The 27,287-nt window shown below is 37.3% G+C and overlaps 1 protein-coding gene across 1 annotated transcript; it reads right to left on the bottom strand.

Moving 5' to 3' along the window:
- Positions 1-1,575: 1,575 nt before the first annotated feature.
- Positions 1,576-27,078, bottom strand: LOC130424636 (unconventional myosin-VIIa). The gene is given in 46 exon segments (XM_056750457.1): positions 1,576-1,819; positions 1,940-2,059; positions 2,682-2,765; positions 2,860-2,976; positions 3,123-3,308; positions 3,754-3,860; positions 3,958-4,045; positions 4,213-4,326; positions 4,818-4,923; positions 6,535-6,690; positions 8,468-8,621; positions 9,109-9,263; positions 10,900-11,018; positions 11,132-11,313; positions 11,447-11,601; positions 11,711-11,837; positions 11,965-12,082; positions 12,183-12,350; positions 13,778-14,005; positions 14,117-14,290; positions 14,410-14,529; positions 14,635-14,761; positions 14,848-15,005; positions 15,150-15,443; positions 15,581-15,748; positions 16,127-16,336; positions 16,431-16,640; positions 16,761-16,979; positions 17,270-17,354; positions 17,437-17,531; positions 17,603-17,692; positions 18,235-18,393; positions 18,763-18,899; positions 19,310-19,477; positions 19,586-19,721; positions 20,314-20,524; positions 20,701-20,843; positions 20,926-21,045; positions 21,140-21,216; positions 21,295-21,448; positions 23,991-24,104; positions 24,230-24,372; positions 24,482-24,603; positions 24,858-25,042; positions 26,728-26,874; positions 26,968-27,078. Coding segments are annotated over 46 exon segments (6,651 nt in total). The 3' UTR covers positions 1,576-1,729.
- Between the last annotated feature and the right edge of the window lie 209 nt (positions 27,079-27,287).

Genomic DNA, 27,287 nt, shown 5'->3' with positions numbered 1-27,287 from the left:
ATTGCAATGCTATTTTCTTCTGAGGGCCACTTGTGTGCTCCACAATAACTTGAGTCAGAAGAAGAAGCACATTTCGACAGAGAGAATAATAGCATGCCTTGGTCGCAACGTGGAGCCGGGGTGCCATGGCAACAGGGCCTAGAGCTGTAATGCGTGCCTTTAGGTTAAAAGCCCTCCGGCAACCCCCATCCTCCAACTTTATCAATAAACAGAAGATGGATTTAGCATTTAACTGGCAGTTTATGAATAAAGAGACAGAGATTATCCATTGTGGACTCCTAACAGCTGGACAGTAGAGGCCCCTTGGAACTTAGAGAATGAGTAAGGGTGAGAAGAAATTTGAGTAGAAAACACAAGAGCGGTTGAGACAGAATAACAAACTAGGTTCCTTGTTCTTTGGGATCCTGCTGTCAACTGGTGGAGCATGTGGTGCAGCACAGGACCAAAATAATCCCGTCATGTGATTTAGAGACAGATGTTGAGAGAAGCCCCAGTCAAAAAACTAGGCTAATATTCTGTCTTTCTTTCTGGGAGATCACAGCTGTGAAGGCTTTTCTTCTGTCTGGGACCGCCCGCACCGATATGCTAATATAGTTGACTTAATGAATGAGCCTACTATCCAGTCATTTTGATTCCCTCAAACTAGGCTAAAAAACACACAGCCACGTCTTAATTGGGATGTCTCTAAATCCTTATTATTTGATGCCCCACAGTCCTTTGTTGTCTTCCCCCTCATGCCCTCTGGCAATACACCACAGAAGAACTATTCTTCTTTCAAACTCAAAGATATATAACATGATGTAAACAGAGTATACTGTAAGTCTGAATTAATAATTGGGGTTATCAATCAATTAAAACGTATTAAATAAAAGGACTAAAAGGATCTCCAAATTATTGGATTTAAATACATTGCATATCATCATTCGTTATCATGTATGCATTTGGCAGACGCTTTTATCCAAAGCGACTTACATAGAATTATCCTATACCTTTATACATAGGTATGTGCAATCCCCTGGGAATTGAACCCAAAACCTTGCCTTGTTAACACAATGCTCTTACCACTGAGCTACAGGAAGGCATATCATTTATATGCTGCAGAAAGCAATAATTTAAAATAATTATTAGACTGCATTGTGGGAAATAAAACACAAAAGTGGGTTCAGACGTGTATATATTGTTCAGTTTAATTTAGTTTAAGATCCTATCACCAAAATCAACAGTAATCCATTTTGAAGTTGAGTTTGTCAGTGTGCCTTTGGCAGCACTCAACAGTTTTTCAGCACTTCATGCACATTATTTATACTGCATGTCAAAAGCAATGCAACATTTAAAAGCACTTCTCAAGTACTCTGATTTCTGTACCAATGCAATGCTGTGAATTATGCCTCACAATTGTTTTGTTTTTTTAAATTCACTTATACAAAACATGATTCAAAGACTATGATTGAATAATTTACAGCATTAAATGATATTTAACCAGTAAGCACACTAAAATTACAGTCTTTCAATCTTTCAACAAAAACATGATATTGACATAATATATTAGGAGGAATACTATGGATCTTGGAGACAACACATAAACCACCTATTAATGTATTACTGCATTACAACAAAATACAGAAAAATGTTTCAAATTCATAAGTATCCATGTTTCAAACACATGAGTACATTACATTGTTTATCATGTGTGAGTTTGTGCCTTTAAAAAGATAAAATATGTGAATGTTTAGTCAAAGTGTCGACTTCTCTGTCCTCTTCTCTCATTATTAAGGTACATGTTAACGTAAGATGTCACCAGGTCATCCATTTTATAGCCCTTTTGAATGAAGGGAGAAAATATTTTGAGTTATGATATATCCTTATTTACATTTTAGAAAAGTTTTTCATTAACATTTATTCTTTAGAGCTAAATTACTGGTTAACAACAACATCTTACCAAGGATGTTTCACACAAGATTTTGTTTCCTTTGACAAGGTTTCCTACAGTCATGTGGAAGTATGTGCTTCCACTGGACCAGTTTGCAATTTTGTTATAAGGATGCACTGCCAGAATGTCCTTTAACAGTTGTGGAACTGAATTAGTCAACAAGACATCCAAACAAAAACATGAAACTAGAAACTAAAATCATGAGACAAGGTTTTAATAGAATTTAAGCAATCAAGCTGATTGAAATGAGTGTATATGCATTTACTTTATATATATATATATATATATATATATATATATATTGACGGTTTTATCGAACCCTGATGCCTGGCCCAAAGTTAACCACCGGTCTGTGCTTGTTTATCAATCTGGCTAGTGGCTACTAATATAACTATTTATATATTTTTGCATTTATATTCATATTTTATTATTTATTATTATTTAATTGATTAAATAAACAATTTATTGCATGGGTTGTGTAACCTTGTCACATTTAAGCCAGGTAACGGTTATGTCATTTAGTCATTTAATTGTTAATTCTTTTGCTCGTTTTCAGACATAATCTGGTGGGACTCTATTCTTTGCAGATGCGTACCGGATGCTAAATTTGGGCCACAAAAGCGTGTGAGCGAAGTAACGTTTATGATGTTGCTTTGAAACTGCCTATTGTGCAACCCAAATGTTACTCTTCCCATAATTGACAAAATCAGACATTTAAACAAGAGCAAAGTGAGTTATCAATTGCTGATACCTTTGTTTTGGGGTGGATAATGGTGATGCCCTGTTTGCTGATGGCAATCCTCACGATGTCAGGGAAATTAGGCTCAGATGTTTGCTGCAATATCATCATCATTGATTTACACACATTGTTTTTAAAACATGTAATATCGAAATACAAACCTGTTTCAAGCAAAGTCAAATATCCTTACTTTTACTTCAAAAAAGGCACAGCCAAATGTGGGCCATTTATAGATGATCTTCAAAAATCCAGTCATGGCCTGTTCCACTGTCATATCTGCTTGCTTGTTGTATTCTCCAGTAAGGTGCTGTTGATAAATGTTTGCATACAAGAAAGAATAGATAATATGACTTACACAAAAGAGAATAATATTACTTACACATTTATGCATTCATTATAAACTGTTGTAGAATACATTACCGAAAGCTTACAAGAGAATTATTTTTTACTCACCTTTTTCCATTCATCGGCAGACATAGCTTTAAGTTGGTCATTAGGCACCAGGTCCTTCAGCATCTTTGGAATCATGGGAAATTTGGTTTTGTCATTGCCCACCTTTACCCTGAACAGTAGAGCACCGAGCTGCACCATGTCTTCTTTAGTGCAATGATGATAACCTCTCAGGTACTTGGGTAATTCCTAAATAGTATAGTGGACAGCCACAAAAATGTTAGAAATGTTAAAGTTAGATTTTTGCATAAATATACATAGGTCACTTTTCCACTGCTGAACCTAACCGTTCCAACTGTGGGGCTGATAACAGAACTCTTTGAATTTGTAATATCCTGTCTACACCGAATGTGTGCGGTGCGACAAATGACTAACGAATCCATTATAAAATGTAATTCTGTCCCCATGGATGTGATGTGAAGTGGCAAAATTACAAGTAACCAACCCTGAGTGGCCAGGGTAAGAATTTCTTGCCGAAAAAAAAAATCTGTAATTGTGCCATGCCAAACCAAGCTCAAGAGGAAATATAACTGTAACTGTTCCTTACTCTTCTTAGACCTTATGCCCAGTGCTGGAATAGCGACTATGGATGATACTAACTCGGATATGAATGGATGGCACCGATTTCTAGTACCTGTGGGTAATGAAAGATAACATCAGCTTCCACATCTCTCCCAGGAATGACATTGAACCATTGTTTTCTCATGAAGAACACCATGTAAGACACATTCACTTGGCCTGCTGTTTGAAAGAGAATCATTTAATTCATTGAACTCTCATACAACAGTCTAAAAATATTATAGAAACATTTTCAACATCTAGATTGAAAAACACCTACTCTGATTCACTCTCTTTGCTCTGTTGGACCAATCTGTAATTTGTCTTAGACTGTCGAAGAAGTAGTCGGTTTCATTCAGACTCAGAACCTGACAGAAAGATAATTTTAAATGTGCTCTTTAAATCATGTGTATTTGTTAGTAATGCAGCAGTATTAGCAAAGCAACAGGACATAGAGCTGTTATTATGACACTTTGTTTCACCCAGAATTTTGAATTTTCTGTCCGTTAAAAATCCTGGTAGTTCTGGTACCAACCTTATCTGGAGTTTTCACAAAGAGACTGAAACCATCAGCTGACACCAACATGAGCTTCTTGGCAATGGCCTGGACCAAACCTTTTATCCTGGTGTTGGTTGCTACCTCAAAAATCTGTCCAGATAAGATAATAATAACACAATTAGGTCCATCACTACTAAGAAATGATACCTGTCGTGGCCTAATTTGGTGGCAGTCATGGCCTTATGGTTAGAGAGTCAGACTTGGAACTGAAACTTTGCCGAATCGAGCCTCAGTACCAGCAGGGATTGTAGGTGGGGGGAGTGAGTGAACAGCGATCTCCACCACCTTCAATACCACGGCAGAGGTGAGACCCTTGAGAAAGGCACCAATCCCCCAATTGCTCCCCGAGTATCGCAAAAAATGGCTGCTCACTGCTCTTGATGTGTGTCCACAGTGTGTGTGTGTGTTACTCATTGCTGTTTGTGTGCACTTGGATGGGTGAAATGCAGAGCATAAATTCCAAGTATGGAACACCATACTTGGCCTCACATCAATTCACTTTTTCACTACAGCTCTGTGGTGTATTATTGTGGTTCAAAACACTGTGGAATAATACAGTTTTCTAGTGTGTGTTGTGTTACCTCATGAGTGTCATTAGGGAAGTATATTTTATGGAAGATCTGGGTGCTGTTCTGCTGAATGGCATCTACCTCCACCTGGTGAGGGGGAAGCTTTCTGGGTTCCGTTCTAAAGCAGGAAAAACAATGTTATATTATATATAATGTTATATTATGAGATATTATCATACCAAATTATATTTCAGAAAATCTGCAAACTAGCATTTGAATTCAGCGCAACAATATGTTTATAGTGGAGTTCCCCAAATGTGGAGGTCTCTGAACAGTTGCAATGGCATATGTAAAATCTGTACTGTACACTCACTTATGCCTGACACTTTTCTGATGTTCTGAGTCTGGTAAAGGCTAGGATAAGACACACTCAACCACCCAATCAACATAGACCCTTCGTCAGAATTTGAATCCATGCACCTGAACCCGTTCATCTACTTATCAGTCACCTATATCTGCGTTGTTATCTGCGATAGGGACAACCGCAACATGAGGCTTCTCCCGCCAGCATTGTGATCTGTTAACCCTTGCTTCCCAATTAAATTTGCTATTCACCATATTTATTTTAAAATCATATATATATATATCCCTCCATGGCATATTTAAGTCCCACTTTAACTCTCCTCGACGACAGCGTGTGTCCAAAATGTACCAAAAATGACTTCGGACAAGGTTTTTACAGTCAGTTGCCACTGAAAGACATTAGGAACTCTGGTCGCTTGTCCGAGTTAGCAACCATAACTAAGGGGGACGGGGCTTACCGATAGGTCGATTCTGGAGTGTGGGGAGAACTGTGGTCCTCAATGTTTCCCTCATCTCGCTCTCTGAGTTCCTTAATCCTCTCTGGTATGCTCCTTGAATTCTTACTCCATCGAAAGTATATAGAAATTCATGGAGCTGCGCGATCAACCTCATACCGCGTGAGCCAGTGCCCAGTGGTAAGATATACCCACTTTGGAAAACCATGGAGGAGTATATCGAGGAAGCTTTAAGGCTACATCCACCCTTCGATGTTTCCTGGTGCATCGGCGTTTTTGTGCCTCAGAAGGATGGAGAGTTGAGACCTTGTTTTGACTATTGATCTCTTAATAAGATAACTCTTAAGTTTTAGTACACACTTCTCCTAGTCCCAGCTGCACTGAACTACTAAGTGGAGCTGCCTTGTTCACCAGGTTGGACCGCCGCATTCTTATAACCTCATCTGGATATCTGAGGGAGAAGACCGCTTTTTTGTGCCTTTAATTGTATACAGTATATAGGATAGTGGAGGCAGACAGGGGCATGAGGTTGTGAGAGGATCAGGACATTCAGCTCCATTGTTCTTCATCATTATAAACAAGGATCAAACTCTACTTAACCGATTCTTGTTTGTTTTTCCGCTGCAATGAACAGTTTGAACTGACATTTTCTGTCTTAGTTTGTTTTGTTACATCATGCTATTAAAAAGAGATCTGTTACTGTGCTCATATAGTGCCTTTTCAAAACTGAATACCCCAAACAATAAACCATTATTGTGCTATTAACAGATACATCTTATGAAAAAAAAATATTGTTCATTAAAGACAATGTTACTTAGTGATCCTACGATCCAACTAAACTTCAATGTTATGAAGTAAAATTTACGATATATACATTTTTACAATTTAATTTTTCTACCCAACCCATTTAGTTTGCAAAAGTTTTGGTTTGCAAACTAAATGGCATAGTACAAAATATGTGGTAATTGTACCTCAGAGCCCCCTGGAGTCTTTGGAGGCAGTCAGTGGCCAGTGGCTCTCGTTTTCGTGTCTCAATAAAGCGTTGAACATGCTTCATCAGAGAGTTACTGGGTGGGAAGAGACCACAGCATAGCCACAGCAGCTGCCAGCCTTGCTCCATACTGAACCTGATTAAGAAAAAAGATATGCTCTTAAAGGGCAAAGCTCATAATGATGAGGCAGAGTGGTTGGGTATTATAAAACCCCTTGTAGGTTATAAAAAAACAGTGTAATTTAGTTATTTCATACTTAATTTTGAAATAATAGATGACTGAAAGTTAGGAGAAAAAGAAAATGGGATATTAATGGAGGTAATGGTCGCATAGTTTTACTCTCAGCGTTATAAAGGGAAAGTTGTCTTTTGTGCAACTTCAATCCCACAAGGAGTATTGTACAGAACTCTTGGGGGAAAAAATTCTGCCATATTTTTTAACTCTGTTGCTCTTTTAATGAACCCCTATGGTGAAAATCTAGTTTTTAATGTTGTATATATGTTTATGTGTTTTTAATATGCTATAAAGGAGTCATCGGATGATAGTCCAAATTTTTCTGAGTTAAAGTGCTATAATCGGGTCCCCTGTGCATCTAGCAAACCAGAAAACGTGAAAAAAAAGATCCCAGCAAGTTTGTTTTAATAAGCCATTCCCTGCAAGCAGTGAGAAATCGAGCGGGTTAAGATTTTCCTCTTGTTGTGATGTAAAAGCAGGATTTTATTATAATATTACCGCACCTTAAGCTACACAATTCCACCCATGGCCGGTGCCGCCATTGTTGTTTTCATAAGCGACAGCGGTGTACGTGAGTCCTAATAGAACATGCAAAGCCAGTTTTAAGCTTACTCTTTATTTATATGTTATTGGTCAAATGGGCACTTGGAGTTTAGCTGCATGTATGTTAATTTATGTGCGTTAATATGTTTAGCTACGGCAAGCTGTTTGTTTTGCTAATGAACAGGGGCGAACACTGCGGATAGTTTTGTTTTAAAAGTCTCATATCATTCGTCCTTAGACTGAAAACTCTGACACATCATACTAGTTATGCTCTCACGTTGTGTGTGTAACATTATAACTTGTCAGTGACGAGTGCTAAAATCCACATAATTCTGCTGAGATCTGCAGGTGCGCATTCCGTGGATTTTATGCAAGCATACATGCACAACGTGAAAGAATAAGGATGCGCTGTTTTGAGACGTTCATAATTTAGCTAAACCATTGCGTGGGAGTAGTAAAGGTGTGTTATGTAAACATGCCGGACGGAAGGGGGCTAGGGTGCGCTGTAACTCATTATCCTTTAAAGAGACATGCACCAAAATTGGTTGATGTGAGCATAGCTGTTTTTGACAAGGCAAAAAGGGTTTTGTTTATAAAGCCATTCCGTGTTTTTAAGCATAATATGTGAGTCCTTTAAGAAAAACCAAGTGCAAATTTATAATTTTAAACCATTACTGAGTATTTTCTCCACAAAACTGCAGGCTACCAAAGACTGTTTATAATAACTGCTCCGGTTAAGGATGTCATAAACCTGGAACCAATCACATATCAACTCATTTGATTCCTGTGGATGTTCAGTTTGAGGCATATACTGTATATACACAGATGGCGTTTAGATTCGAGATAAAATGATCATTGCACTACTGTGTCAGCTCTCCGAGTTACATTCAAGCTATTTTAAGGCAGGAACATTTATTTTCACAGGAAAATAAATGTTTAAATACGCAATTATGAACAAGTAGTTTTAAGGGATAAATTCGACCACTGGGGGCTTTAAATTTTGTATATACACGCATTTAATAGATCAACAACATTTCAGATTATAAACTCTTATTAAAATCTGAAAATAATACAGAATGGAGACATTATTTGTAGTGGGTTTCGCCTGTATTTCTGTTTACGGAGTACTATTTACCGGTTGTTATTGCTGGTCATTTGTTTTATCATCTGGCAGTAGATCTCATCTCTGAGAGATTCATTCTGTGTAGGTGGGCCAAAGATCTGGTCTGTGAGCTCCAGGGGGGGCTGGATCTGTCTGGTGGGGTAGTCACCCATGTATTTCAGAATAGGTGCACACCCTTACAGTCAAGTAAACACTATTGTTCTGGAATGTGTCCTATTGGAAAAACCAGGTTAACTTAAAAACACACTTTTTCACATTTATCCATTTTTACAGCAATGCTCTTTGCTTGCTTCTCATAATACCTTATGAATAGCAATTCATGAACATTTACGTCTGGCTTGAAATCTGGCTTGCTTGTGGCAAAATCGGAGATCGGAATCATAAAAGGACGAGCGTCAGGAGTGTAGGATAAGAGAGGGCCAGGCCTGGTCTTTGTTTTATTATGTTTGTGTGGCCGGTAGTCGACCCTGAGGGAGCTGTCGGCCCTTAACATTCGTTTTTTTTTTTTATATTAATTTTATTTAAAGTTGTTAAAGGTTTGCTGGTTCCCGCCTCTTTCCTCCCATACCTTGAACTTGTTACAAATACTTTAGAATATTAATCAAATAAACTAGTAAAAGTAACAACATCTGGAAAAGTGTGGTAAAGGATATCAGTGAAGGCTTGGCAGGCTTGAGGGCTTAATTCTGGATTTCCCACCAGCCTCTTCAGCAGAGGCTGTCTGAGGGGTTCTCTGGAGTTTGCCCACAGCCTCTCAGGTGGTGCATTCTTAGATATCACCTGTCTGCTCACATCTTTGATGGGCTGCCTGGAGACATTCACAAAAAAACAGTACATTTATGTTGTTTTGTTGTGTCAGTGTCTGTTTACACCGAGTGCAAATAGCCTGCCATTTACATTAACTCCGCCAAATCCTCTCTTCTACAAATTTCTGTCACATATCAGATCATAAAGGTGTTTATTTTCAATCAAATGAAGAAAATATTTTAAAAGCGGGTTACCCCTGTCTAATAAAGTGTAGACTAAGCTTAGGTGCAGGGCTTTATTGTCCTAATAAGTTGGCATCCATAAAATATTTTTTATTTATTTATTGCTTTTTATTATTGCATAGTGGTGAAAATATTAAATGCCACTAATTATAAATATTTAAAGCATCTAGGGTGAGTGCGTTACAAAGTAATGTGGGGTTTAATTGAAACACAGATGTTTTTCATAGTTACACATACTCATAGTTTCTCTCATTACCAGATGATGGTTATTGAGTTTTTATGTCTTTTCATAGAGAAATTTGGCAAAGAGTTTTTGGCAGCATGAGAGTAAATATCTTCATCATATGTTTTTTTTCAATTTCTCTGTTGGGTGTGTAAGTCACCAAATCCAACTTTCTATCATCCTAATCACTGTCGGGTTGCCTAAAACAAAGCAGCATATTGAAACGTCAGGTACTTCTAGCAACTGCTAAATAGGCAGTGAAAATAAATACTACTAACCCCACTGTGTGAAAATGTACACAAGACAATGAGATTAAATTGAAATCAAAACTAAAATTAGTTTAATTGACAATTATGTCTTTTTATTGAAATTGTGGAGCATGTTCTTATATATCTATCCATATGTATTGAGCTAAAAACAAAATGTGTTACTTTGTGCCCCGCTCTCGACTTTACGATTTACACTAAATGCGAAAAAATACTGCAAATTTATTTTAGTTTAAATAGCATAATGCTAAAAAGCTGCTTTTTTCAATAATGATGCATCCTAATTCACATACTATCCATTCTAAATAGTAATTACAATTACTATAATAGCATGTTGAAATGCGTATTCTTAAAGTACCCATGGTGGTCTTCTATTTCTGGTGCAAATTCGAAAGTCTTAATCAATGGACACACAAACGACTGATATTACCCACAACTTGCTGCGATACCTTGTGTTAATAAGGTAATAAGGATGCTTTGCTGAATTAATCAAGTTAACAGTAATAACATAATAAATAATGAATTAATCATTTAATGAAAAGTATTTTGATGTTCTTGACTGTTAATGATCACAATGTCTTCTTGGCAACAACAGCCACTTTTGTTTCACGTTATTATGTCCCAGTGCCTGCATACTTGTTTTGCTACGCAAAAAAAATGTATATTTGGCTACAAATGAAAACCTTACCATAACAACAATAGTACATAGTTTTATTGCATAGTGTACGTATGCAAAAGAGTGTCAATAGCATCTATCACTACTTTTATTTTTTATAAATTATTATGTAAATATGCTATTTTCATTTAGTGTAAATATAAACTAATAACTATTTTCACTTGGTGTAAAAAGTCTCTACCACAATTTTCACATAGTTTTTATACAGTATATATTGCTATTTTGCTATAATCTTTCAAACAAAGTATACTAAGTAGTAGCAATGAGGACAAACAGATATAAGAAGATACCTGAAATATTCAATAGAGAACTCTTTAAGGGTTGCAGGAGCCACTTTCTCAGTAATGGTTCCTTTTAAACTGTTATCTATGACAGTCTTTCTCTGATCAGGGGACAAGCTGATCAGGCTCTAAAAATGGGAAAACATTTTTATAAGACGTATTTCTACACCCCCATTTTTTATTTAATGAATTTATGTTTAAGCACCGCATTATACAAGCTTCAACACATTAAAGTTCTCACCAGGACTTCATTGGTCGGCTTTGTAAGAGTAGGAAGAATAAAAACCGCATCTGCAGGGACTACACCGGTTTCTCTTGTTCGTTCATTCTTACCCTTCAACCAGCCACGATCAGCAGAAAACTCATCATCTTTAATAAGAAGAATGAGCTCTGCTTTCTTAAAGCTGAGAAATGTTTGATCATCTTGAAAAGAATCCAAACCATTTTCATTAGACAACATTATTAGATGAATTGATATATGGTAAATAATCAAATATGCATTTTCACATATTTAAAACATAAAAAAGAACATGTCTTTCTTATTTTTGTGCCTGACCTTGTCTGTTTACTTCTTGTAAGGCAACGGCATATTGTGAACGCTCTATAAGGCCTGCTAGGAACATCGCTACCAAATCAGAGATGTCGGGAGCCATGACTGCATTCAGTGTGAAGTCTCCCTTCAGAGTTAACAAACACACAGACTTCCTATCTCTGGAAGAGACGGAGAGAATTAAATTAAAAATAAAGGTATCACTCATGTTGTTGGAAAAATTGTAAACATGATACAATCTAAACATAAAACAGTTTGTGCTAAACTGACCTAATAGTGTTGACCCCGGTGACATCAGGGTAAGAAAGTACCAGAAGATTCTTTTCCCGTTCATCTAAGAATGTTATTCCAGTTGAGTTTATGGCAAGGATGAACTTGTTCTTGGGTAAAGCAGGACCTGAAAGTGTTATTCAAGTTTACACCTTCAAAATTAGAATACTTTTTTCTTCTAGGATATACAGTATATGCAATAGTTATGGGATAGGAATGCAAACAACTATAAGTAAATACTTATCAATTCATACCGGATAACTTGGCAACTTCAAAAAACTTTGAGAACAACATGGACCACTTCTGGCGAGCAAAGTCAACTACCTCTGCTTTCACATGAGCAGACTTGGTCCGAGAGTTTATAAATGGGCCCTTGTTAAAAAAGATTATACATAAAATATTTTTAAGAAAATGTTTTAACTCCCAATCAATCTATTTCCATTTCAGTTAATATAAATACTAAAATCTCTACCTGGACATGTGATGTGCTGACCATCTGTACCCATTTCGCCTCTGACTTGGCCTCCAACAGTTTGGAATTAATGCATTCCTGAACAACAGTCTTGGCATTCTCTATACTGCTGTCTGACCCATACTGCACATAGAAGTGCTTTGCTGCAAGATCAACATAGTCTTCCTCCTGAGAAACATGAATAACATTTATTGTTCTCAGTTATGCCCATGTACTTATTTTAGGACTTAAAGGGGTTATTTTTCAAGACAGGGAGTAGATTGAGCCAGGCCTTGATAAAATTTAGACTATTTTGGCCATTTATATTGTAGCTCTATCAGATAGTACAGTGGAGACAGGAAATTGTGGGACGAGTGTGGGGAACAGGGTAGGGTTGAACCAGCCATTCATAAATTCTTTCTTAAATGTGAACGTAAAAGTCAACACTAGAGGCTTAGTAACTACTAGCTAGTTCATACCTTAATATTCGGTTGCAACAATTGATCTTAAAGCGGAACGTACCTAGTAGTTAGTCTCTGTAAAGTAATGCGTAGTTACTTTATATGCAATATGACGTTTACCTTTAATAGTCCAATAGCAGCCTTTAAATTGGTGAGAAAAAGTTGTGTTGAAATGTTTTTCATTTCAAAACATTCTTGATTTAAGCTTATTTTACCTGATATAATAACGGTAAAAAATATACATTAAATAGAATACTACCTATCATGAATAACATATTTCCAATTATATTAATAAACAAATACTGATTAAAAACAATTCTGCCTAGTTAACGTAATAATAAATGACATGCAATAGGCAATAATAATAATAAATTCAGATTATAATGCCACGGAAATAAAAAGGAGGTAATTTTATTTTTGACTTGCACAAGGCAGATATACAATACACACAAAGAGACGCATTAGGACGGTTCTTGTTAGAGCCGTCAACAATTAAATGTCATCACATAATGTTCTCTATTTTAAAGGTAGGATACTGTAAATGTCAGCATTATCATGTGCGTATATAATTAAAGAATGCTGAGTGAAACAAGAGCTTATTCAGTTAGTTCAGTGACTCTATATATTCCTACACTTACTCCTGACGGGTGGCATCTGTAAATATTTAGCTTATTTAACATGACACTTAAACTATGTTGAATGGTGCAACTCAAACACATTTAGTAGTGTGTAAGTTTTAATTTAGTGCCTGTTTAAGTCAAAACTACGCTAAGTTGTAGCTAACGCACAGCTGGTCCAACTGGCCCCATGAGCGAGAAATGACCACGAGCCGGGATTTGAACTTGTGTCGCCTGTACTGCTATTGCAGTACCTGCCTACAAATTAGAAATTTTACAAACATGTTTTAAAACATTACTGATGTGCATCTTGAGACGTAACAAATGCACTGATATATTTATATCAGTTCATGTAGTTTTCAATTCTAACATTTATTGTAGTCAGGGACTAAAAATAACAATGCATTCTCAACAAAATAAACTAATAGGGCTTCAACTTTGTTTCGATTGGAAATATGTCAACACAGGTTCACTAATAGCAACACTAATCCTTTATCTTAAGACAAAGTAACTCATACTAAAATGGTTTCAGACACACCTTTTCACACTGGTACTCTCCATACTTCAGGCCTCTGATGACCTGACTGTAGATAAGGTCTGTGCTAACGTTATCCTGGCTGCAGTCATGCCAAGGTTTGAATATTTCTTTACGGAAGTAGAGACGCCAGGGGGCATGTTGCTCCTGCCCACCCTTTCTCTTTACTTCCTGTTCACACTGAGAGATAGCATCCATCACATGTTCTCTACCACCTCCCAGAGACCACACCTAAAGGAAGAGATATCATACTGTCCTGAACAGTAATATCTGGATTAAATATGCTTGCATAGTAGTACTAATTCAGGCACATGTGAGCAAATCTTAGTACAAGTCATGTACCTTGTCATACAAAGCCACATAAAGTGAGAAGCCAAATATGTCCTGAACTCTGACTTTTTGTGAGAGAACTTGGCAGACCTCTTTAGAAGTTGATGCAGAATCTACAGGTAAACTGATAGTTCTGCCATCCATCAGAGTGACTGAGATGGCAATGGGTTTCTTGGACTTTGTAGCCTGTTATTAAACAATAAGATCATGAATCATATAATATTTTTTTTGACTTCTTCTACAGGTCATTTGGCACAAGGCCAACTTTCTGTAGCCTTAAATTAATACGGTATTAGTATTTTTACCTGGAGCTCAAGCCAGCTGGGAGGCTCACCGCGCACTCCATTGGCAACTGTGCGCCTTAGTCTTTCTGCACAGTATGGTGCATATCCCACGGGGCCAAACCGAAGAAAACTTTGCAGGTACTGTAAGGAAATTAGCAGATATTTAGAGCAACACAATGAAGTGTCCAATTAAATGTGATACCCCACATATAACTATTTAACAGAAAAAAATGGTTATTTGATCACCTTAATAAAGCGCTTAGTAGGAGGGAAGATGCCCAAGCAGATCGACAGAAGGATCCAGCCACGGAAGAAGCTTCCACGACTAGGGTTTTCCTGAAGCTGTTTACAGATCTGGCAGTAGATTTCATCCCTTAAACATAGATATGCTAAGGATGATTAATAGGAAAAACATCTGGCCACCAAATAATATATTTCATCATTTTAAATAATTACAACCTAAGGTCACGTCTGACAATGGCATATCCAACTATGATATGCAGCTTTTCAAGAGATGTCATTAGGCGGTCCAGAGTAAGTTCATCTCCATTAATTTCCTCTTCTTCGCTAACGGTTTGCACAGTTGGTGGTTTTGAAACTTCTGACCCATCCCCTGACTTCATTTGAAGAGTTCATGAATCAAGATAGAAATGTAAAAATATGTATTTATTTTTTAGTCAAAGATGATGATCAAATAAAAATGATGTGCAATAATAAGAGTGAGTGCCATTACAGATTTGTAATATTCTTGTTGGTCTCACCTCTTCTAAAATCATCGATGGTTTTCTACCAGACCTTCTGTTTGGTGGATCCCTCACTGGTGTTGTGGAGGTCTTTCTGTTTTGGGACATTAGATCAATGAAAGTAGAGCCCTTTCTGTTTTTCTGCTCTGGTATATCAGATGATTTGCGGTTTGGAACCTCCTCTGAGAGACTTGATGCTTTTCTGTTTCGAGATAGAATGTCTGTAAAAGTTGAAGCTTTTCTTTTGCCAGAAACCTCATCTGCAGATACAGAAACACTCCTGTCCTGTGTGTTTCTTGAATTTCGCAGCCTCTGAAAATGATGAGATGTAAATACAACATATTCTTTGTACATTTTCAAGTAATTCATACAGAAGGAACATATGTTGGCAGGTGTATACTGTTGCAAAAACATTAAGGTTGAGTCATTATAAACAGGAAGCCACTCACCTGGTCCACGCCCACCATATGGCTGAGGCGTCTACCTTGTCTAGAGGCCACATCTTTCTGAAGCGAGCGATCAGCTAATCCTGGTTCATTTCTAGAGATCTTTTGAACTTTTGGTTCAGGAAGATCACCCATAAATCTTAAAATCATCCACCAAACTGATAAGGAAGCCTGTTGGGAAGAGCAGTAGTAATATTAAGTGGTGAGTTACAATGTGTCACACTCTACACTCTTACAATAAAATACTTAAAATAAAGGTGCTTCACAACGCCATAGAGGAACCCTTTTGTCTACATGTAAATGGTTCAATCAAGAACCTTTAACAACCGAAGAACCTTTCAGTTTCACAAAAGGTTCTTTGTGGTGATAAAAGGTTCCTCAGATTTTAAAACAGTAAGAAAGAGATGGTTCTTTAAAGAACCTTTGAATGAAAGATTCTTTGTGGAACCAAATTTTTTGTGCATGAAGCATGACAGCATAATAATAAGCAGTTCTGAATATAAAAATGCAAAAAACCTGAATGAACTAAAGATTGGTTAAACGCTTTACCAGAACATCATTTTCATCCTCATGGTAGAGCAAAGGCTGACGTATTCTCTGACGAATATGTGTAGGTGTAGCCGCGCCCTGGAAGTACATCGAAGCAAATTTGGAAAAAGAGTACTCATCCAAATCATCATAGTCTTCCTCTGGAATTTCCATTAGTGGAGCATCATCCAGATCAACCTCCTCAAGGACTGCCCGTTTACTCTCCAAATCCTAGACAAACATAAGTTTGAGTTCCCAGCTATCACCAGACACTATTATTCTTATTGTTAAAGTTCTTCTTCTTTAAAAAGTCTTGATCTCTGACCTCAAAGCCAGCAGGTGCCTGGCCTTCCTGTCCTCCAACCATGCTAGGCAAGAAGCCAAAAATATCATCCACCATTTCCTGGTCAGTGATAGACTCTAGCTGTTCAGCTGCCTCTCTTTCTTTTTTCTTACGCAGGACATACTCTAACTTCTTTTGTCTCTCTAGAACAGCAAGCTCTTCAGCTCTGCGATCCTGAAGTGAAAGTAAAGCCTACAAACAACATGAACCACAGTTATGAGACACCAGCCAGATCATAGAGATGTGATATATCAATAATTATGTGATCATCCATCCAAATATGGTACGTCTATCCATTAGGAAACAGCCTACATTTCTCTTCATCTTCTTGACAGCCCTTCTGGCTAGAGTTCCCCTGGTGTGAGCCTGGAGGAGGATCACTGCCTTTTGCTTTCGTTTCCACTCCTTTCTCATCAGATAGCCACGGGTCTGAGCCTGAAGCAGCAAAGTTGCCTGTTGCTCTTTTTTATATTGCCAGGCCATCTGCCGAGATCGCACCAGAGCCTGCAGACGGGCAAAACCCAACTTGACCTGCAGAAAGAGAATTGACACACTACATAAGAATCTACACTTTCCCACATATTTTGTTGGGCAACAGTCAACTGTTAGATCAATACCAGTTTGGGCTCTGCAAAAGGGCCCTTTTAGGGCTCATGACGACTACAACCCTAAACTGTGTGAGCCATAAGAATACAAGACTACATCAAGTACATCATTTGAGATCAAGAAAGGCAATCCTGTACATGTACATACGAAGTTGTCTCTCTTTCCCTTCAGAGGAACATGAAGTGACATCACTCTGTAGCCAGAGCACAGCTTACCACTCTGTAAAGTTTTCTGACTTTGTGTCCACGCCAGTATTTCTGTATCACCACAGCTGCTGCTCTCTTTTTCAGGAATGCTTTTCTGAAGCATCACAAAATGGTGATTAAAACAGTGTGATAGATTTCGCTCGAAACATGTCAGAGATCATCTTTTAATCTTATACCTGTATTTGAATCCTCTGAGGACTTTTTGAATAAGAAGTGCCTTCTCGTTCAAAGCTTTGTCTCGTGTTATTTCCAAAACTGTATCGTGGCAATCCTGACAAATAAATATAGCAGGTTAGAACTGGAGTGCCTCTACAGCTTTACCTGTAAAATTGATCTCAGTACCTTTAGAAACACTTTGGTTTTGCCAATCCTCCAATCGTCTTCAATCAGCACATTCTCACAGATGCTTTCACTACACTTCTTGACACTCTCCTTTAACCAAGCAAAGGGCATTTTAACACAGACAGCTAAACAGTAAGAATTTTAGCATAGATAGAGGAATGATCACCCAAAAATGAAATTTTATCATTTTTTCCTTAACCTCATGTTGTTCCACACAATAAAAGCAAACCGGGACTGCAGTCAAACCATATATTTATTTATTTCTTCTCAACGCCCTTCAAGCATCTATGGCTATACTCGTGCCGAGAACCAGTTGCCCTTACACATGTCAGTTTACAGAAATTGATCCACACAAGTTGGGGAGAGACAATCTTTAATTGTCAATCCATATAGAAAATCACCATATAAATTACTAGTCCTTATGACCATACGTGTACATACTTAAAGCCTCCTGAAGCTATACGACAAAATTTGCTTAACAATGTACTCTGGAATAAACAATTCCTTTTGGAAGAATTAAAGCCATGCTTTTATTAGACAGGATGCTTTTATGACAACTGTTTCATTTTCAATACTGTTTCCATGCCAAACACAAATTAATGTTCAATAAGATTAAATCAAGCATTTCTCACGGTTTTGGGATCACAAACACTGGACTTCAGTAGGACACGGTAGCGATCCAGGAACTCGTCAAATGTGTGGCGGATGGGATAGCCAGCTTTCCTTATGCGGATGGTCTCCATCATGCCGGAGTAACGAAGCTGACGAATGCACAGCTCCCTGTCAAAAAGCTAAAACAGAAAGATGGAACTGTACAAACTAAAATCCTCTCAGTACTGGGAATATTAAACAAAGACGGAATGTTTCTTGACTGTTCGCCACTGGTGTAATAACTTTCCCATCTCAACCAAAGCACCTGAATCTTTATCCATCTTCAGGAGCAGCTAAAGACCCATATTTTTCCTCAACCTGAGCCAGTAATACTAGCACTTACTTATTTATTTATGTTTTTATTCATGTACTGTGTTAGATTAACTGGGACCTTCTTGCCTTTTTTGGTGATTGCTTAGTTCTCATCTGTAAATTGCTTAAAAGCATCTGCTACATGATTCAAATGTATAGATGTTGGGTTAAAAGACAAATAGATAAACTGTACTTACCATAGGCTTCTTGTAGTCATTGGGTTTAATACAGCGAATAAAGAATGGCTGACAGGCAGTAAGAGTCTTCATTAAAGAGTCCAATGACTGACGAAACTGACCAGTTAATGTGGGAACCCGCTTCTTTGAACCCGACTCTGATGTTTGCTGAGGGAGCGGCAAGCAATATGGAATGAAAATGAAGATTGTGATTTGATCAGACTAATGTTTAAAGTATGTGGACACTTCATTCTAAATAAAGAGTTTATCGTGGGTTAAAGGAGTTTATCGTGGCCTTGCATAAAACCTAGACCACTTTGGAAAGTCTGACCTCACTGATTTTTGCATACCTAAATGGAAGGATAAAGTACCTGTAAAATTATTCCCAAAGAAAGGAAATTGTTGGAAAGGACCAATTCCCTATTAATACCCATGATTTTGAACTAAATTCAACAACGACTACTAGGTGTGATGTAAGGCTGTCCAAATACTTTTAAGTAATTTAATGGTCTAAATACTGATATATAAGATATATATTTGAATGATTTTAGTCACTAGCTATTTTAACTTACCCGGAGTGAGTTTTTTGGGGTTACAATTATGTTACTGGTAGCAGTTTTTCCATCTGCGGTGCTAAGCTCATTGTGGAATATTTGCTTTAGGAGCTTATTTGATGATGTTTGCACTAACTGAATGATATCACCACTCAGAGCATCTCTGTTCTTCTCAAGAAAACCTATATCAAAGCACATGATAACAAAGATCCTTTATTAGATCCTAGATCATTTACATTAGATCATGTGAAACCAAAATACAACAATGAAGTCCTCTAGCCCACTCATACCTTTTGAGTCATAGTAGACAGCTCCAGCAAAATGCAGGATTCCAAACTTTGTGTCATGATTATTCTTTGGAGGTATATAAATATCACCCTTCCCATGAACTTGATTCATTTTGTTGAGCATGGTAGTGTCTGTGCCCTAAACAAATATAACACACTGGTAAGAATAAGCAGCAACTACAGGTTTTCAATGGTGGATACACTGTAAAACTTTGCTATAGTTTTGCAAAAGGTTTGCCAGTAACTTACTATAGATTAAAATACGACTTTTTACTACTTTCCTATTAGTACTATTTTCAATTTGGGTTATACTTTACTTTAATCAACAAAACAAAAAAAGACAGAAGGAAGATACTGGTCTCATTACTGGCATTAGCACAGCAACACTGCAAAAAATCACAATCTAGTTCTTTTCTAATAAAACTATTTAAAACTTCTTATATTACAATACATTTATGTAACAAGAAAGGTGACCTAAGATATTAAGTCTTGTTTTATGAAAAATTAAAAAATGTAAGAACTAGGCAAGTTTGTGTTTACAACAAAATTGTAAATTCAATCTACAGTTAGTTACAATATACTTGTAGCAAAACGTTTTACAGTGTAGATATTGGAATTTAAGTATCTGGAATACAGCTCATGGACACAATATTACAATTGCAGACATGAGATTAAAGACCAATAATCAGATACTCATTATAAACAAATATACAAATGATACATTTTATAACCTTGGGGAAGTGACTCTCTTCATCAATAAGGGAAAGAATGTTGAGAGACTTAATGGCCAGGACATCGAGTGTGCATTGGTTGTCGCCAAAATCAATGTTCTTCCATACTATGTTTTCACGGGCATATTCTTGTTGTTCAAGTTTGAAGACATGTTTCACAAAGAACTGCTGAAGCTGCTCATTGGCAAAGTTAATGCAGAGCTGTTCAAAGCTACAGGGATCACACATAAAATTAAAATAATATTTTCCTTATCATTTAATCATCCTCATGTCTGTTAGAATAACATATGAAAATAAGTAAATGATCATTTAACTTGAAATGTTTTTGTAAAATATTTATTTAGGACAACAACAGATAAACCTCAAAAAAGCATTTAAATTACAAACCTGTTGTTTTTGAAGTTTTCAAATCCAAAAATGTCCAACAAACCAATTGAAAGTCGGATGTGTTTGAGGTCATCAGGAGGAGGTTTGTAAATGGCGCTGTTCATTTTCTCCACGATCCACACAAATAGCTTTCCATAGATGGCCTGCACACAGAAAGAATTTGAGAACTGCACACTGATAAATACTAGACCTGACATAAACCAAATTTACATTCAGTTGCACAACCTTTAAAAAAGCATCTCTGCCATCCACGGCTTGTGTTGGGTTGAGAGGTTTAGACACGCTCTCCCTGTTTGTCATCAAAGATCGTTGTGTTAAACTCACATCCAGGGCTTTTGGGGCTACCTACAAAAAAAGGGCACTGGGTTTGAGTGTGCTGTGGGCATATACAATGTTTTTATTAGTTTATAAGGAAAATAGACTGAAGTTTAAAAATGACCTCTAATAACTTTGCAGCCATGCTGAAATGAGAAGACGTGAGAACATCACAGGCCTCCAGGTTGTTCATCATGGTTTCTTAAAAACAGAATATGAAAATAAAGTCCAAATAGACACTTTTGTCTTTTTGGTGATTAGCTATTGATCTCTCCTCACCCTCAAAGTCTACATTCCCCAGGTGGAGAATGGCAGCCAGCAGCTTGTTAATTTCCCATGCATCATTTTCTGAAAATGTTAGGATTTTCATTGCTGAACGGAAGCTGGCGTACTCCTTTATGTCATCACGTCCTTCACAGGTAGTGCATTTACCCTAATCCAACGAAACCATTTATTTAATAGTTACATATGACCTTTAATTTAACAATTGGCTTCTTGTTAATATTACAGTTGTGGATGATTTCAGAACAAAATAATGAATTTCCTTTTATATTCTGATAGATACAACATGGGTTGTTTGTCCCATCCTTCAAATACACCCCCATAGGAGCATTTTTTAATTAGTGCCTCTATCATCACTATAGAAACCTGGATGTCTTGTGGTGTTTAATGTAAGTGGTGAAGTTCTGGTTGCTTGGTTAGAGCCTGGCTTTGGCAGCACACGACTAGCTGCTTTGATCCCCAGAACAAACAAGTTAAATATGTAAATTGAATGCAAGTCGCCTATCCAAAGTGTCTGTCAAATATATATACACTCCTGAACAAAACCTTAAGACCGGGGGAAACATTACAAGCATTTAAAATTTCTCGCTGGTGGACATAGCCTTAAAAAGTTCAAATCTGAGCAAAAATATGGCTTTCATTTCATTGTTCTTCAGGCAGTGACATCAGGCAATGTCATGATCTCCTGATGCCAAAGGCAAAAAGGCTTTATGTCTTTGAACGTGGCAGGATTGTTGAGCCGCACAAGCAACGGCTTTCGCAACCTGCCATCGCTGGTTAAACGCAGTAAGACAGTCATTGCAAATTTCTTAAAAGATCCTGAGAGTTATGGGACAAAAAACTTAAGTGGTGGACACAAAACAATTGCACGGAGCCGGAGGATCCGAAAAGCTGTCCGTGAAGACACAGGCCGATCCTCAACCCTTGATGCTGACTGCAGCCCAATAACCATAAGACGGCATCTGCGAGAGAAGGGCTTTAAGAACAAAACAACTTCTTCACACAAACTTGCCCACTTGGAATTTGCAAGGGAGCACCAAAAATGGAACATTGAAAGGTGGAAGAAAGTTTTATTCTCTGATGAGAAAATTTTTAACCTGGGTGGTCCTGATGGCTTCCAACGTTGCTGGCATGATGAGGAGATCACACTGGAGATGTTTTCTACGCTGCACGTTGGAGTAGGCTCCATTATGGTCTGGGGTGCTTTTGTCATCAATGGGAAAATGGCGCTTCAGGTTGTGCAGAGGCGTCAAACGTCGGCTGGCTATGTGGACATGTTGCAGGGGGCATCCATCTTGACCTCGTCTTTGTGGAAATGACTGGGTCTTTCAACAGGACAACGCTGCAGTTCACAACACCCTCCTGACAAAGGACTTCTTCCAGGAGAATAACGTCACTCTTTTGGACCATCCTGCATGTTTCTCTGATCTAAATCCCATTGAGAACATTTGTGGATGGATGGCAAGGGATGTTTATGAAAACGGACGTCTGTTCCAGAGCATGTTTGCCCTTCGTGAAGCCATCTTCCTCACATTCCCACCAGCCTCCTTGAAACAGTCGCATCAAGCATTCCGAAACAAGTATTTGAACGGAAAAACGGTGGGGCTACCCATTATTGTGTCCATTTTTGACACTTTTAGTTCTGTAGTGGTTTCTTATTTGGGCAATGGTCTTAAACTTTTGATCAGCTGATGAACACCCTGTTTGAGTTTAAATGAAGCTCCCTGTTTTTTGTCTCTCGTTCATGTTTCTAGTTTTGTCATTTCAAGCAGTACTTACAACCCGGTTACGACCCACCAACGAGAAATTTGAAATGCTTGTAATGTTTTCCCCTGGTTTTAAGATTTTGCTCAGGTGTGTATGTACAAGCAGATTGACCTAATCCAATATTGTGAACACAGTGCTGACCTACAAAGGCAAAGTGAAGTAACTACACATTTGGTCAAAATTGAGTTAAGGCTTGAAATGGGCTTTGTGACATCTGTTCTGTCTTGTGCCTCCTGGTTCAATTTTGTCTTATTTCAGAGAAATAAAATTGCAGTAACTAGCTGCAATGACTGGCTGGTATTAAAACTATAAAGGCATTTCTCAGTTTCACTGTTTGCGTAGCTACTGCACTGAACAGGTCAAATAAAATGGCGTAATATACAACATCAGACTGTCATGTTTTTAACCGTGGCCCTGTATACACTTGGTATTACACTGCGTTTTGGTCAATCAACTCACGAGGGGACGTCAAAATAGGCCACTGGCACAAATGACCTACAGGGTTGTTTTTTTAAGGACAGGATCATATATTTAGAACATTACAAAAATTATATTATATTAATATTATTAATATTAATACAACAACAACCTGAAATATTTATAAAAGATAACTTTCATTAAATGATAGACTATTCAAATTATAAATACAATAAAATGTAAATAAAAAATGTATATGATTATTTTTGTTTTGTCACAGAACTTATGCAGTTCTATAAATTTAAAGTGTGACAATGTTAAATGATCTTGGAACTGCAATGAAAAAAATCTATGTGTCTCTATGTGTCAATACCAATTTCAATTCTTAACTGAAAATACATTAGTGTAAGTACTCACATTCGTGCCCAACCCTGGTTCATATTAATTCTTTACCAAAACAAAATGTACATGTATAAATAAAGAGTGGTCAAGATTATAATGATCAATACCATGGTCAGATAGTTATATTCCGTGGCATGTCCTAGAGACAGGATCTTCTTTTGGTCAGGTGGCATCCCCAGCAGCATGCAGTAAAAGATGTGGTAGTTTCTTTCTTCTGCCGCCTGTGCCAAACATACTATTGCTTATTTGTAGTTCAGGATGACATCAGTGACTTTGGTTTAATTGTCTCAAAGTATATAAAAACATTTTATATAATTTTATTGCATCTTTTATCAGGGCGGCGTACCTGTCGACAAACACGTGATTTCTCAAGCAGGTACTGTTCAATGCGGGCACCCTCTATTGCTCCATTTTTGGTAAAGTGGATCTCTATGTATTTGCCGAAACGGCTTGAGTTGTCATTGCGGATGGTTTTCGCATTACCAAAGGCTACAAAGTAAGAAGTGACCTGAATGTTAAAATGGTTCTTAGCAGAGAACATACAGTACATTATTTGTTTCTTTAAATAAATGTTGCTCACACAAACAGATAACTTTACCTTCTAGGATAGGGTTGGCCTCTAGAATCTGCTGCTCAACCCAGGATCGCTGTCCACTTACAGCTGCAAGAAACTGCAGCAGTAATTTAGTGCTCTCTGTTTTTCCAGCTCCAGACTCCCCACTGGTCAACAAAACACACCCAGATTAAGTCAAACAGATAAAACTAACACAACATAAGGCAGATGTTTGATACTACAGGGCAAATACAACTATTAATAGATTTGTCTGTAGCTCATGCTATTACCCATTTATATTACTGTGGTCATAAAAGGACTTTCAAGCAAAAGCAAGCAATTTGTCCAAATGCATGAGCAGAAAAGTTCAAAGAAGGTAATGTGTTTAAAGCAATGAATAGCCATTGAAAGATTGCAGAACCTAATAATGCAGCACTGGTCTTTGCGATTCCGGCGCATGTTGAAGTAACAGCTGTCTGCGATGGAAAAGACATGTGGGGGAAGATCTCCCAGACGCCGGTCTGTGTACAGCTGAACTTGGTCTGGAGTGTAGATGGGTAACAGCTGGTAAGGATTCACTGCCACAAGAATAGACCCTGTATATGTCTGAAAGCAACAGCGAGTGAATAAGTTATCTAAAAATGACATGCAACAAAATGCTTTGCAACATTTGTGTACAGTGTAACAATTTTTTGTTTTTTAAACAGGACAATAGAGCAAGTTTTTATTTCAACATTTATTTATCAATTTCTATAACATGATTTGTCAGTGCATCATGTCATAAATTATGTTAATAAATAAATAAACAGGTTTATCTAGTTAAACTATGGTGGTTTGGATCTAAGATCACACCCTGAATAGTAAAAATATTTTAGATCTGTTTGGTGTACATCAGTGGCCAATGCCCCTCAAAGAATTTAGGTGTCATGCAGAATGACACATTTACAATGAGATAAATAACATGTGATTCATCAGTGTAACAAACTGAACTGAGAAAGGGAAAAGAAGATCAATCGAAAGAATTTGTGAACATTTCTAATAAATAAGCAAATCAGAGTATTATCTCAGACACATTGCCAGAATCAGATGTTTTGTCTCAAGATTTAGGGAAACTAGTTCATGCTTTCATCACCATCAGGGTGGATAACTGTAATGGACTCCTCACAGGACTTCCAAAATCGACTATCAGACAGCTGCAGCATATACAGAACGCTGCTGCCAGGATACTGACCAAAAAATCGAAGCATATCATCCCAATCCCCAGGTCTCTACACTGGCAACCAGTTACATGAATCGATTTTAAAGTATTATTAAATGTCTACAAATCACTCCATGGCTTAGGACCTAAATACATTTAGGATATGCAGACTTACAGACTTCTCAGATCATCAGGATCAAGTCAGTTAGAGATAACAAGGGTTCACTCAAAACAAGGTGAGTCAGCGTTTAGCCATTACGCCACCTGTAGCTGGAATCTACTTCCAGAAGACATCAGATGTTCACTAACGTTAGCAATTTTGAAATCCAAATTAAAAACACACTTGCATTTACAACCTGAGCACTGTGCTGGTTTACATCAACTGCACTTTTATTTCTATGTTTTGTTTCTTTGTTATTTTTATATATACACATTTTTTTTATCAATTTTATTTCATTCGTTTTTACTTCTGTATTTTGACGCATTTCCGACTGAAATGGAATTTCGTAATGAGAAAAATAGTGAGTGTGGCTTTTGTCTTTCTCTGCGATTTGATTGGATGTATAAAAACAGCCGTTTGATTTTGAAATGGAACTGGCAGCAGACTGACAAGTGAATGGAGGAGTGTCATTGCGGATGCTCCGCCCAAACCGTCTCACTAACACATGTCATTTAAGATGGATAGTCATAACAGGAAGAAAGTGCATTTTCAGATTTTAACTAGAGATTATGAAGGTACGCAAATTTTAAGAAAAGAAGGACCCACATTGATAAACTATTTACAACAAATGTTTCAATATTTCATGAAAAAATAGGCATTGTCATTTTTTATATCATTTGGATGTCCATTATGTATTTTATTTTTCCTTTGTTAGTCATTTTATGTAAAGCACTTTGAATTGGCTTGTGTATGAAAAGTGCCATATAAATAATTTGCCTTGCTTTGCCTGAATCTTAAAAGCTTTCTGAACATTTGTAGATTTTGAATTTGTAAGCGTTTTCTTGTATGTAAGTGCAACTGTTTCATATGAACAAACAAGGCGTGGCATTTCATTTACAAGAGGTTAACTTGAGGTGGCGTTTCAGAACTCACATAGATAATTCCATCTTTGTAGCGCACCAGAAGGTTCCGTAACAGCCCTGCCTCATTAAGGTCTCCCAGACGTATCATGTCATCCACGCCCTTCACTGACGTGGCGTGCATGGGCTTCAGAGTACTTTCCTTCTTAATTTTATGCTCCTGGAAATTAAACCACAAAAGAAAGCAGACATACTCAAAAAGCTAAACAAAAAAATTTCAACCGACTGAAAGAGTTTCAGCCACAGATATTACCTTTCCCTCATCATCAATGAGTTGAAGCTGTCCGGTATCTGAGATCCCTACTTCAGCTCCAATCGCTACCCCATCACTGCAGTCCACCCAAACATAGTCCCCCTAATTCATTGGTATTTGAAGATATTTAAATACAATTTAAGCAACTTTTAAACTACACAACTAAACTTGCTTAAAATGTAATTTTCCTTAAAATGAACTCAAATATCATACATGCATAATAGTAAAAGAAAAACAAAAATAGCTGGTAAATGCCTCAAACAACTTGCCTTACTAAAAACCACCATGGCAGAGTTCTTGTCTCCCCCAGTCTGAATATT

The sequence above is a fragment of the Triplophysa dalaica genome, chromosome 6 (genome assembly GCF_015846415.1).
Source record: "Triplophysa dalaica isolate WHDGS20190420 chromosome 6, ASM1584641v1, whole genome shotgun sequence".
Taxonomy (NCBI): Eukaryota; Metazoa; Chordata; class Actinopteri; order Cypriniformes; family Nemacheilidae; genus Triplophysa; species Triplophysa dalaica.
This window is presented reverse-complemented; position numbering and strand designations above follow the sequence as displayed.